At 39.4% G+C, this 13792-nt stretch overlaps 1 protein-coding gene across 1 annotated transcript in view; it reads right to left on the reverse strand.

Annotated features, from left to right (window-relative positions):
* The window catches only part of LOC149028411 (ion channel POLLUX-like protein, putative (DUF1012)), a 104853-nt gene that overhangs the window by 6155 nt on the left and 84906 nt on the right, over window positions 1–13792 (reverse strand). Inside the window, exons 15-22 of the mRNA XM_089136384.1 lie at window positions 6245–6436; window positions 6038–6151; window positions 2354–2446; window positions 2136–2256; window positions 1990–2066; window positions 487–534; window positions 271–340; window positions 105–178 (exon numbers count right to left, since the gene is read on the reverse strand). Of these exons, the coding sequence (XP_088992510.1) occupies window positions 105–178; window positions 271–340; window positions 487–534; window positions 1990–2066; window positions 2136–2256; window positions 2354–2446; window positions 6038–6151; window positions 6245–6436 (789 nt within the window). The remainder of the gene's footprint in view (window positions 1–104; window positions 179–270; window positions 341–486; window positions 535–1989; window positions 2067–2135; window positions 2257–2353; window positions 2447–6037; window positions 6152–6244; window positions 6437–13792) is intronic.

Genomic DNA, 13792 nt, shown 5'->3' on the forward strand with positions numbered 1-13792 from the left:
AGCTATGTAACTCATATTTAATGTTGGGTCCAGGCCCCGGCATTTTTTCCCCATTTTTACCTGAGGTACAATCTGGAACAGTTAAATTATGACAAGCCATTTACCTTGATATATATTTCATCTCCCTCTGCATTAAGAATGTCTTTCCATACTTCATTCAGTTCAGTGTTCTCTGCCACTATCATTCACAAACAGACATGATCAAAACTTGTTTCTTCAGATACAAATATTACAACAACTAGCAGAAACTAAAAGTATAAAACAATAGACCTTGAGCAGTTACAAGGCTCATTACTTCCTCTGCCGCAATGTATGTGAGAGATGGCTTAATTTTTGCAATCTGTGAGCACACAAATATATTTAATACGATATTATCATAAAGAGGCAGACCCAGTTATCTAAGTGTACATTCACAACGAGAGGGAGGGAAGAGGAAAAAGAAACAAACAAAAACTTGAAAAGTTCAGTCAGTGATGGGAGGAATACTTGTTTGCCCAACTTCATGTCACTAATTTCTGCAACCAGGTTCTGCACCTGCAATTCATTCATCCTACACCATTTCAAAAAGTGAAACTAAACAAAATAATCAAGGATAAGAGTCTCAAAGGTCTGAACACCAGGAAAAATTGAAGTATTTTAGTGATGGGATTTTTCTGGGATCCTGTTTCAGTTTTTAATTTTTTCAATCCTCTAAAACTTTTGTTCTTAGAATCTGATTTTTTCAATTCTTGTTCTTTCAAAAGTATTCCAAAATTTCGCTTTCGTGTCCAGATGGATCCAGCTTCTTAACGTTCCAAATTTCAGTTTCAGAGGCCCTTTTCTTTTCCCCTATTTGTTGAAACTCAGGCTCTGGTTTGCAAATTAGGAATATTCTAGCTGATTCCACCCTTTTCCATTAAAAATAAAAAAATACACACCTTTATAGGAAGAGTTTATGGTCATGAAAAAAATTTTAAACTAATGTTTTTTCTTTAAAGTCAAGGCACATGGGTGATTTCTTTGACATTTTGAAACCTCTGGTGTGCATTTGCAATTATGTAAACCTGAGTTAGCATTTCTGCATTTCAATAAACCTCAGGGGATTGACACCCTAAGATTTGGGATCCTGTTTATGAAATTAAAGCAAGGATTTTTGCTAGCTGGAGATTCCTCGAGTATTGACACCCTAAAGAACAGGCATATTGTTGTACCCTGGGGTCTTGATTCTCTAGACTCTATTTCTTTTCAAGCCAATGCCTTGCCTGTTTGAATTTAGGATCTTCTTATTTTTCATTTCTCTCTCTCTCTTCTTCTTCCTTTCTTTATTTTTCTTTCTTTCTTTCTCCTTCTTCTTCTTTTTTTCTTTTCTTTTCTTTTCTTTCTTTCTTTCTTTCTTTCTTTTTTTTTTTTTTTTTGCCTTTATGGGACATTGCAGCCATGGAACTTAGTTTCGGCGAATTTTCCGGCGAAACTATATCTTCATCCTTTCAGATCGTTGAAGGAGAAGGAGAATGAAAGAGAGAAAGAAAAAGAAACAGCAGCGGCAACATCGCCGGAGAAGAAGAAGAAGAATGAAAGAGAGAAAGAAAAAGAAACAGCAGTGGCAACATTGCCGGAGAAGAAGAAGAAAGAAAGAGAGAAAGAAAAAGAAACAGCAGCGAATCCAGCGATATCGCTGGCTATGGTGTCGGCGAAATCTCACCGAGATTGAGATTTCGCCGTTTCGCCCAGTTCGCCGAGAAATCGTTCCATGATTGCAGCCTTTCCTCTTTTGTCACGAATTTTTTAATTCAGTAGCCAAAACGAAAAAAGAAAAGAAAAGAAAAGAAAGAGGGTTCTTTCGATGACTGCCTATCTTGTTCAGTAGTCCTCAAAGATTTTAATCCTTGCATCCTATATACTGGTTTATAAAAAATGTTGCATGAAATCATTTTAGGTACTTAGAATGCTATATCCATGCTTTAATTGGAAAACACAGGATGTCATAGTAATCCAAAATTAAAGACTCACCTTAACACCATGTTTATCACAAATATTTTCAGCAAGAAGGAGAGAAAATGCTGACTGCTTGTCTGCTCTAGATGGATCTGTATGCAGAACAGTCAGTCAAAGCCTCAAAGTTGACACTTAACAACTCAATTTTCATACATTATTACCTCTAAGAAGCCACTCTCTGTCTGATATTACAACAATTGAAAAATTCTCTCCATTTGAAAAGGAGTTTTGAATATTTAATATTGCTTCCTCCAAGGTTTCATAGTTCATGGGATTTCCGACCTGCATTATTAGAAACATATGAAAAAATAAAAGTAAAACAAATCAGTTTTCTGAAAGGAGACAACAGATCAAACTCTAATAGAATAGTAGACATTACCCTATGAGAAACGCGGATGTGTTTCAGTTTACTATAGCCGGAAAATTTAACGGCCTTATTCCTCTCATCCAGAGGCACATCAGACAATATTTCCTGCAAAATAAAACAGAAGCAAGCATAAATTTACCACTTGTTTATTTATGCAGGTTGAATATATACAACCATCCTGTGTAGTTTCCATAGACACGAAGATTTAAGTCTCGTGTCCTCAGATGCAAATATTGTGACAATTTATCTCAAAAATATCACAACAAAAACAGGTCATCAAGTGCACAAGGCTCCTGTGTCAAATATACACAGTTTTACCCTAGACAGTGTAGTTTCCAAAAAGGCAATCTTTAGGACTTGAACCTGTGACCAAGCGTTCAGCAAGTGAGCACTAGACAAATGCACCAAGCACAATCTTCAAGCATAATCTGCTAACTCAAAAATATCAGTTTCAACTAAATGGCTTAGGGTTGCACCTACTAGTAAACCTGTACCAGACCAAGGTCCTAAATTGTGAAATATAGTTAATCTCAGTATAGTTTGGTTGTTGAGGAATCTAAATTATCATTATCATTTCAAGACTTCGTTGTCAGCTCAGTACAGAGACTACTAGAGGATTGAAGGTGGAGTTAAGAGTGAGGTTATGGAACTTGTGTGGTTTACTATGGGAGTTATTGTAGGATAGGCAGGATTTCTTTTAGGGGTTAGTTTTAAACCGTTTCAGAAGGACATTAGAGCCAGACTGAAATTTCAATGAGATTTCATGTATAGTTTATTTTTATGAATTTTGCACATGGTTTTGTGAAATTTCAGTCATCTTGAGTGTATCAAAGACGAAATATGGTCCAAAAATTTTGATAAAATTTCAGTGTTTTGGTAAAACATGGAAAGTTTCAGTGAAATTTCAAAATTTTCAAGGGGTTGTAATTTATTATTTAAGAATTGTATTTGACTACTTCTCAATATTTGTTATTGCCTTTTGATGAAAGTTTCAATGTTTTCTGGTATATGCATATTTAGATTTGTGAAAGTACATGCTTCAGTTTTGTCCGCATACAGCCAGACATGTGAATCAAGAAGACCAGTTTGTACTAGGTTTTTGTCAAAAATTACATTGCCATTGTATTTATTGGCCTAAAATTATGCTGTACACAAAACATCAGACCCAAAAACCACCTAAGACCCACCAAAACAGTCAACTGAAACATGGTGAGCATTGTACCAAAACTTGATATCTCAACTGTCTCAACCTTGTCAAGACATTGAGATGAGGCGAGGTTTTAACGATTGATCATTTTGGCGTGTAAAATCCTGAATAACCAAAATTTCAATGAAAAAATGCATCTCTTGGATTGCGAAACTGGATTACTGAAATTTCCCAAATATTGCATTTCATTCGAAGTACCATCTCATTTTGGCTCAACTGAAATATTTGAAAATTTTGAGATTCCATCAAGATTTTGAACTGTGATTATCATTAGCGGGTGAAATGGTATAGCGAGTTTTTTGTATGAGTTGTAACGATTGTGAACATGCATAGGAGTAGTAACCCAGTGAAACTTATTCAAGTATGTTAATTAGGTGAAGATGAAATGATAAGTATGATATCTGAGATTCTAAATGATGAAAGAATTCCTATAGTTTTTTTCTTTGAGTAGGTCAGGTTTAATATACAGTAAAACAGTAGGGATATCTCTAAGTGATTTATACTAGAGACTTCCAGGTGCTAGAATAGCATGGGACTTGGAGGGAATGTAGAGAATGAAGGGGATGATCCTCCAACTTTGGTGATGTTCCATTGGTTAATTTGGACCAGATCTAGGTTCCTGTTCTTAGGATTTAGGAAGTACCAAAATTATGTAGGAAAATGAGGTTGGGGGAGGTTCCAAATGTGGGCAGAACTGGGTCGAACCAATGGGATGTAGTGGTGTCGAAAGGGTCTGCCACAGGATTATTTACTACTAACTCAGCCCAGGATCTCATCAGGCAAAACTTACAAACGTGGATAGGTGGGCAGCAGTGTGGTTTTATCATTTTATGAACATATCCCTAGACACTCTTTTACTCCCTAGAGATGCCTCAGGGATGTGCTTCCAACTAGGGAGATTCTGACCAGGAAGAAAATCCAGGAGCAATCAACTTACGTATTCTATTAGGTAGAAATAGAAAGTCAGGATCATCTCTTCTTTGAATTCCCATTTAGTGCTTCGGTGTAGCAATGCATCTTCAAAAGACTGACAAATGAGAGAAGAATGATCTCAAGAGTGCAAGAGGCTGCTATATGGGTAAGATACCACATGATATAGGCAACAAGATAGGAGTAATGGGGAATCTGGCCATTTCTGCAACTATTCGGAAACTTGGGACTGAGAAAAATGACAGAATGGTGAGAGATAAAATGAGGACAAAGGACCAGGTCGTAGAAGCCATTAATGAAAATGTGGTGATTAAGTGTAGGCATTTATATATCACAGAAAAACAATACCAAAAAATAAGAATTTGGGGCTGGGAAATGGATGTAATGTTCTTCAAGCCTGTTCTTAGAACACACCACCTGATAATATGGTGGCCTTGCACTGTGACGGAGCTTTAGTTGAGGAGCGGCTAGGGATGCTGATGTAGGGGGAACCCCTAGAGACTAGGGTACCTACAACTACAAGGACAGAGTATAAATCTTCCCATGTAAGCAATTACTAATGAAAGAATGCATATATTAGAAATCAGAATTCTAAAACTAGCTAACAGTAGGAAGATTGAAGAAGAGAAAGCAAGAGAGGAGAAGGAAGAAGGAGAAGAGAGTCACTCCTGCAACTGTGTATATCTCCCAATCGCAGGTCTAACATTTAGAATATTTTAGAACAATAAAAAAAATCAGACTTGCCCCTAATTAAACTGGTGGCAGAATACATAGTAAACAAAAGGGAAAAATCAGACTTAACCTAACACTAGGACAAAAGTACCCCTAGTGTCACCGCTATTTCTTAGCAGAAAATAAAGAAAGGAATGCAGCAGCTAATAATTGATAAACATGCAAGTTAGACAAATATCAAAGTAACAAGCAATAGTATCCTAAGCTAACAAGCAAAACTAAACAAGAATTAAATAGGAAAACATGTGGATTGGGATGGTACTCCTGCATCAATATCATCAGCCATCTCACCCTTCTGTGCCCTTGTACCTCCATTTGTTTCTTGTTAATTTATTTTGAAGATGCATATAATCTTAGCCATGTTACTGTTATGTGAGCTTCACTAGAATGAATTTGTTCAGCATTTTGATGTGGATGGTTCCCCAATGATGTGATTATTATCTATGTCTACATGGAAGACCACTCAAATGAACCCCTTTTACTTGCTATCAAGTTGTTATATGGGTTCACTTGGATGTCCTAATGCATGGGATTTCTTTCCCAGTCCTTCTGCTGACCTGTTCCACTAGCCTCAACTTGGCTAGACCTTAAAATACATTTGATCCCATTATCAAGAGAATTCAATCATATGAAATTTAGGCCAAATCTGGCAATCAACATGCTGCCTCTCAAGTGGATCAATTTAGAAGTTTTGTCTAGCGGATATGAAGAAATCAATAAATGGATGCTCTAAAGTGATAATGCATGCACTGATGCACTAATAAAATTGTGCTACAGAATCATAAAGAATTAGTTCCTGTGAGATTTCAGAAGAGACTGCAGCATACCACTACACTTCCAGGCCCAAGATAATTATCATATTCAAGAATCATTTCGCTGATATCTTGGCGCCACCCAAGCATTAGGATGCATTCTTTTGGTCCTAAACTCCAATCTGAAGCCTGCACAGCAGATGAAAGCTTCATATTCAGCATGAAAAAAAATTCCTCCCTATTATATAGGCAAAGTAGTGATTATCCTTGATAAAATCATACCTTGGAACCTACTTTAGAAGGCCGCTGCACTGTATTCTCAACCCGGACCTTTTTCAATTCCAAGGCATAGTCAGTAACCTCACCACTATTTCCTAGAGCTTCTAGTTTTTGCAACATTCGTTCTTGTTTGACAATATCTGAGGATACAGACAGCGGTTTTCTTTTCCCATTGACAGAACCTATGAACAACACCTATATGAATAAATGAAACCAAATCAGGAAGATATGCATAAAATTAACAGAGTGCATTTTATGTTGTTTGCCATCCAACATTTTTCATAATTATAGAAAAGAGGCAAATTTACGAGAAAAACAGGAACTAAAATAGAAAACAACAGATACTTCAGCATTTAATGGTGACAATCAACCCTAATTACTGAATTCACTTGATGATGATCCATCGCATGATATTGACATCACAGCATTAAAATTCCATTATGCGAAACTGGCCAAACTTGAAATTTGCACTCATCATACATGCAGTCTCTCCTAATCCTATAATGTATGGGACAGGCTCCTGATGGCTACTCACAGCAATTTCCAGTGTAGTATATGAAGATGTGATACCTTGGTCCAACTGAAGCATCTGTCTACTAGCCAACTCTCTGGAAAATGACAATTTCAAGGCAAAAATTGATCTCTTCCAAGGAGACACAATATTCTTCTACCAATAGTAAAATGATTTACTCTTGTTTTCCCTTCTCTATAATGGTGCTTCTTTCTGACAATTGATGCTTAAGTACATTCATTAGTAATTTAATCTTTTTCAGGCAATCAATGTCTGGTTCAATCGCCCACTAAAAGGTTGAGCACTGCATCTCTAGAATTATCATCTATGGATGTAAATATTGATCATTTTATTGAGCTATGAACCCACCAAAGAGACGAAATACCAATCAGGGAGCCAATTGTTAGGAAATTGACCTAACTGCCTTAGGGTAATGGTTCGGGAGTTGACTCAATTACCCTTGGAATGTTTTGATGATAAGACATATAACTAGGAGCTAATAATCTACTTGTGTGTTCAAACTTCAAAGATAGCGTATTCATGCACAATGACATATATCCAAGTAGGCATACTCATACACAATGACATATATCCAAGTGGACAGTGTATATTGCACAGAAGCAGTCCAAAGGCTATGGAAAAAAGATTTCAAGGACTCAAGGTGTAGAAGACCAAGGATTGGAGATCCCCACATGCAAACACAAAGCTCAAGGCTCAACAATAACATGAAGACCTCTCTTGAAGAGCATGCATGTAGATTAGGATAGTGGCACATGTAAAATAATGCACACTTCAAGTTAGGCATTTTAAGAATCAAATTATATGCGCAAAGAGGACTATTAAGTCCGTCCTTAAGGGTATAAGTGGAATTCCCCGATTATTTTTTGGAAATCCCAAAAACTGCAAATGGTTTATTATCGGTCGAAGATGACATTTAAGCTTGATCGACCACCAACATTCCAAAGTTCTCATAGTATGTACGGCAAAGGGGTACTAGTCAATTGGTAGACCACCCAAGCCAAAAGGTCGATAAATCCAATTGGCCGCCAATTGACTGGTTGTGACAGTTGTACTCCAATAACTAGTTTTTGACGTTTAGAATGAACTGCTTGAACGGTAGTCCAAAAATATGACCGTTTTATTCCATTTGGACCTAATTGGGCTCATTTTTGGGTATAAGTAGATGTCATTTGGACACTCTTAATCATGAATGCCGAGAAGCAAAAAGCCATCATTATTGTTCTTTTGTCATAGCCATTTAGCATTCTCAATATCCAAATCCCTTTGGTGATCCATTCCCTCTTGTCAAAGAAGGTTGAGATGTAGATCTCAAGGTAAAGCTTGGACTGATAAAGGCTCGTTCATTTATTGCATTCATTTCATACAAGGAGAAGTGCATTGGAATTTTACTTTATTTGTAATTGGGTGCTTTTGCTTGGAAGCAAGGATTCTGCAAGGTACTTTTGCCCAGAACAAGGATTCAGCTTGGCATCATCGATTTTGTATAGTTGTCATGTCCCCAAACTCCCCACCCACTGTATTGAAAGTGGACATACTTGTGAATTCCTTCTAGAGGTGCTAGAAGGGAGTGGACGTAGATTCATTTGCATCGAACCACTATAAATCCATGTATTGTGTCTATTTGCTTTACTTCATCACTTCACGTTTTTTAGAACGTTAATAATTGCAAAGACAAGTGTGATTCACTAGCCCTAACCTATTCACCCCCTCCTCTCTACGTTGACTTTTAAGTTTTACCAATATCCTTGGCTAAAGAAAATTTTGAGGAAAAGGGTGGTAAAAATGTTAGGCCAAAATTATTTTCAAAATAAAAAACAATGAACAGGTCTAGAGTGGAAAGCACGTGCAGCTCAGAATAATGGTACGAACAGGGTTAAAAGCATCAGTAGACATCTTGTCTTATCGGCCGATACACAATTGGTCGGTACCATTTGTCACTTTTTAACAAAGGATTGGACTGTCTAATATAGTATTTAAATATATTTGCTTCTGCAATATGAATGATACATATTGATATCCTTTACTAAATTATCAAGGGTATCAAATTATCAATATGTATCGGCCAATATGGCTTTGATATATATCCATATTTAACCAATACCAGGATACATTTTCCACAAAGAAGTGCTTTTTCACTCACTAAGCTTGTGTCAGAAAACTTACACCTCAAGAATGTATCCACTTAGATTCAGTTGCAGGTGTACTTTGGCTTTGTAGTGCGCTTGCAATAACTCTAGGAAACACAGTTATTTCTAATCCTTTAATGCTTAAGATAGCTTGAATTAGGAGTGATTCATCTTAATTAGTTAATTTTAGTGCATGCTCTTACTTATTTGTCACATAGAGAGTCATAGTATCTTGAATTTATCTTGAGTTTTTTTTACTGGTGGCCCACTTAACTGGGGGTGATAGGCACCCCCTTTTAAGTGCCAAATATTACTGGTGACCTAATTTCAAAATTATGGGTTACCCAACGTTAGAGAATGGGTTGAATTCTGTTAACTAATTCAAAATTTGAAATTAAAATGACCATAATGCCCTTAAGTGTAGTGTTATGACCAAATTACCCTCACATACCCAACCCTTAGGTGGGTGAAGGGACCCATCTTCTTCCTACACCTCCCCAAAAACTGCCTACCACCTCCGAAAACCACCACACCCCTCCCCCTGCCGGCGACCACAACCCCACCTTCCCCCCTCCCCTTGCCATAAATCACCCATCACCCCTGCCTCCAACGACTACATTAACACTCCCAGTTCCTTTCTGATACAACATCTTAGCCGCAGAGATGCCATTCATATGGCCACCTTTGTTGATAGGCTCGTTCAGTTTAAAGTCCAAATTCAACATAGAAAAATTAAGACTCTCAAACTTGTCCTCTTCTTGGAACCCAAATTTCTCTGTCAGTTTCATTTCCATGGTGGTCTTTGAAGTATCAAGGTTGTTCAGTCTTAATGCTTTCGATGTAGTTTGTTCAACCAGCTTCAATGCCACCACCAACCATTTCTGATCCTCTGAAGCAAGGGTAGATTGTCCCTGCAATTCATCCCCTAGTTTATCCATCATAGAAGCTTCCTTCACACAGATGAAATGTCAGTTGTTTTAGAAAGGAAAATCCTAGAAGAAAAATAGTTGAAACGGTCGCCAAAAGTTCATAGGAAAAAGAATTTTCCATCGATTCCATTCGAAGACGAGAGATTAAGACGAAACAAGAAAAGGGGAAAAAAAGAAAGAAAAAAAAAACACAAACCAAGAAATGGAAGTATTAAACTAGGTTTTCGGTTACCTAAGGAGCAACTAGGGCACCTGATTCAGCTTTTTGACAAGCAAGGACAGTGCCGGAACAATCGAATCCACAAAACATCTCGAGGATATAAGATATTGCGAAACGGAAAATACCAAACTGCAAGTATAGGGAGATCGCCAATGCTAGCTTTATAAGATATACAAAGCTGATTGATGCTTCTGAAGTAGTGGCCGGAGAATGGATCTTGATGGCATTCTCTCTTATCCTCCTCCTCCTCCGCCCTTTTCTCAACCCTGGAATTCGCTCTTCTCCCAGTCTTCTTCTCCTTCATCTGAATGCTCCCTTTCATTCATCCCTCCTTCTCCTTCCGCTCCTTACCCTCTAGCCCACTGCCCCTCCTCTGCTACTACCCCTGGCACTCTTCCTTGGAAATTGGCTGTCATCGGCCAATTTCTTGGCCCTTGTCCCCCTACTAGTGTCATCTATGCTTCCCTCTCAAAGCAATGGCATGCTCAAGGCTCTCTTGAAATTTTTGCCATAGATTCTGGCATTTTCTTGTTCAAGCTCCCATCTCCCACCTCCAAAGCCAAGGCTCTTGAAGGCTCCCCCTGGTTCATCAGTAAGACCCCTGTCTTCACCAAGCCTTGGAAACCTTCAATGCCTTTTCGCAAGGATTCCTTCTGCTCTCTTCCCTTGTGGATTAACCTACCTGGACTCCCTCTTGAATTCTAGAGTTCTGATTGCCTTAGTTGAATCGGATCTGCCATCGTCGCCCCCTCCGGGCTGACCCTAAGACCCTCAACCTCCAGAGACTCTCCTATGCTCGTATTTGTGTGGACATCCCTGTTGATAGGCCACTTCCCCCTTGCATCTCCATTGAGGACGACTATGGCCTCCGCTATGATTAGATCATCGTCTATGACTGGGTCCCCATTCGATGTTCTGCTTGTGTCTCTTTTGGTCATGACGATGCAAGTTGCGCTGCTACCTCGCATCCTCAGGCAAATTCTTGCCCGAAGTCTTCTCTTCCACAGCCGACTCCTGAAGAACATGTGCCTTCTGTTCAGATGGGCTCTTCGCTTTCTCGCTTGCCGCCGCCGCTGGAGGATAGGATGCCGCCTCCTGCTATTCCGTTTACCTCCTCCAGCAAAATTATCGACAGACTTGATAAATGCACGATTGATGCTGCAGCTGCCCACTCTATTTCTTCTTCTCCATCTTAGGTTGGAAGAAATCTTCGGAATCGCAGACGGTTGCCGAAGTCAATACTGCCATGTGATTCTTCCCTAATGTGGTCGCTGCTCCCCCCTGAAGACTCTTCTCTGCTGCCCGAAATTTCTCCAACGCCCGATCTCTCTTTGACTATCTTGGCCTCTGCCCTCCCATGTTCATCCCTCGCTCCCACCGCCCCTTATGGCCATGATAGCTCTGTATTCTTGCCCTTTGAATCTCCTGGCCCATCCTACGTTATGCCCTCAAAAATCCCCTCTCCATTCGTTTCCTATACCTGTGCCATCATCAACCAACCTGCAACTTCTGTTCCAAGCGAAATTCCGACAAGCTCTTGCTTACTGCCGGTGACTCATACCTACCGGAGAGGCAAATCCCGACCTAACTCTGCTGGTACAATGACTGCTCCTTGCACTGTTCCCCTGGTTGAACGATCCTCTGCAAATCCCTGCCTTCAAACTAATGCCATATTCCCTGATTCCTTTGTCGAAACCTGAAGACCTGACCCCTCCACAGTTGGCGAGGAACACTCTTCCATTTCCGGAAATCTTCTATCTAAGTCGCACCTCTCTCTTGCTCCCAGATCTGCTCCATTCCCCTTCCATGAAAACCCTCCTGTTGAAACCGCTGCCACCGCTTCTCCTACTCTCTCTCCTATTTCGATGACTTATCCCCAAAATGTAGCTGCAGCTTCCCTCGATTTCCCTCTCAACTCTCCTTTAACCATTTTGCCCCTCCCTAATCCTCCCCTTTTTAACCCCTCGGCCCATGGGCCTTTGCCCTTCAGCCCTCCTCCCCCTTTGAGCTCTCCAAACCCTCCCTTTTGGGCCCTTTGGCGTCCACTCAGGCCTCGCCCATCTCCCCTTCTCAGAACTTCCAAGCCCACTCCCCCAAATTTGCTTGCACAGTTACTTCTCAGGTTAGTAGTCCGGTCTCATCCGATATCGTTTCGGATACTCCCCTCTCTCCCCATTCTCATGCACTCGACCGTGCTGAGTGTCGCAGGAGCAATCGCCCCGCTAAAGAGCATAACCCGCTTGGAGACGATTTCTTGGTGGATCTCAAGTCTTCTAAGAAAAAGAAGAAAAAAAAGAAGCATTCCGCTAAATAGTAGTTTTGGCCCTATTTGGCCTCTATGTTGTTCCGGCCCTGTTTGGCCCTCTTTTCTCATTCTCCTTTTGGGGCTTGCTAGTGTTTTTTTTTTTTTTTTTTGCACTTTTTTGTTGCAGTGTTGTAAGCGCGTCGTTGTCTTTAATATACTTATTTATTCATCCAAAAAAAAAAGATATACAAAGCTGGTATGAACCGGCAGTGGTGGGTGATTTCCGGCAAGGGGAGGGGGTTTGGTGGTTTCCGGCGATGGTGAGCAGTTTCCAACGAGGTGTAGGAAGGAGATGGGTCACCCAACTAAGTGTTGGGTATGGGAGGGTAATTTGGTCATAACACTATAGTTAAGGGCATTATGGTCATTTTAATTTAAAATTTTGAACTAGTTAACAAAATCAAGCCCATTCTCTAACAATGGGTAACCAATAATTTTGGAATTGGGTCACCAATAATATTTGGCACTTAAATATTACTTAAGGGGGGGGAGGGGGGGGGGGGGGTGTGCCTACTGCTTAGAGTTTCACCCCCACTTAAGTGGGCCACCCATAAGAAACTCATACCTTTTATTTTGTCTTTGTAGAAAATTTTCTTTAATTCATTGATTGAATTGCTTAATCTTAATTTTCTAGGCATTGTAGGAAGTGAAGCACTATATTGGAGAAACAAATGGCAAGAAATGTGGGAAGTAGATAGAGAAAAAACCTTTAAGGTTGCTGCAGCAAAGCTACAGAAATGTTCCAGCATAATTTTCTAGATTTGGCTTATTCAAGCATACATGGCACACATCAAGTGATATCAGAAAAAGTGGCCAGCTGACTGTACACACCTTTTCAGCTAACTACTAAAGGATCTTAGCCATTGATTTCAAGGAAGAAAGTTCAAACCCTACAGCAGATTTTTACACTAGCACAAAAAGAAGAAAGAAAGGAGAGCAAAGAAAACTTAGGATGACACCAAAAAGGAAAGGAGCAGAAGTGCAGGAGGAAGCAAAGGCCAAAGAAGAAAGCAGCAGTGGAGAGGGCCGGAGCATCGTGAAAACATCACCTGACTCTCAACATTAGGTTCTATTTCTCTAATTTTATTTTTCTAGTTTATTCCAATAATGACTGTAATAACCTTTTTGTTCTTAAACTTCAATATGAGCGGATTCTATTTTGTGTTGGGATGATAGAATACCTAATCCTGTAATTTGAGCTTGAATGTTCATTTTGTTGTTAGTTTGTTGTAACTTTGCTATACCAAAGTTAGATATTAGCGTGTTCAATATATTCTCTCTTGCCTATTTTCATTTGTTGATTGGTCATCTTTGAACAAGTATTGTGGTTTCAATTTACTGGGAAATTGCTTGGAGTTAGACCAATGTTGAACACTGCGTTAGCTAAATTCTTACATGGATTAAGTTAATTAGCAAGTACAATAGGAGTATTCACATGC

This window comes from Hakea prostrata, chromosome 1 (assembly GCF_041222555.1).
Source record: "Hakea prostrata isolate BN-2017 chromosome 1, UWA_Hpros_2, whole genome shotgun sequence".
NCBI lineage: Eukaryota > Viridiplantae > Streptophyta > Magnoliopsida > Proteales > Proteaceae > Hakea > Hakea prostrata.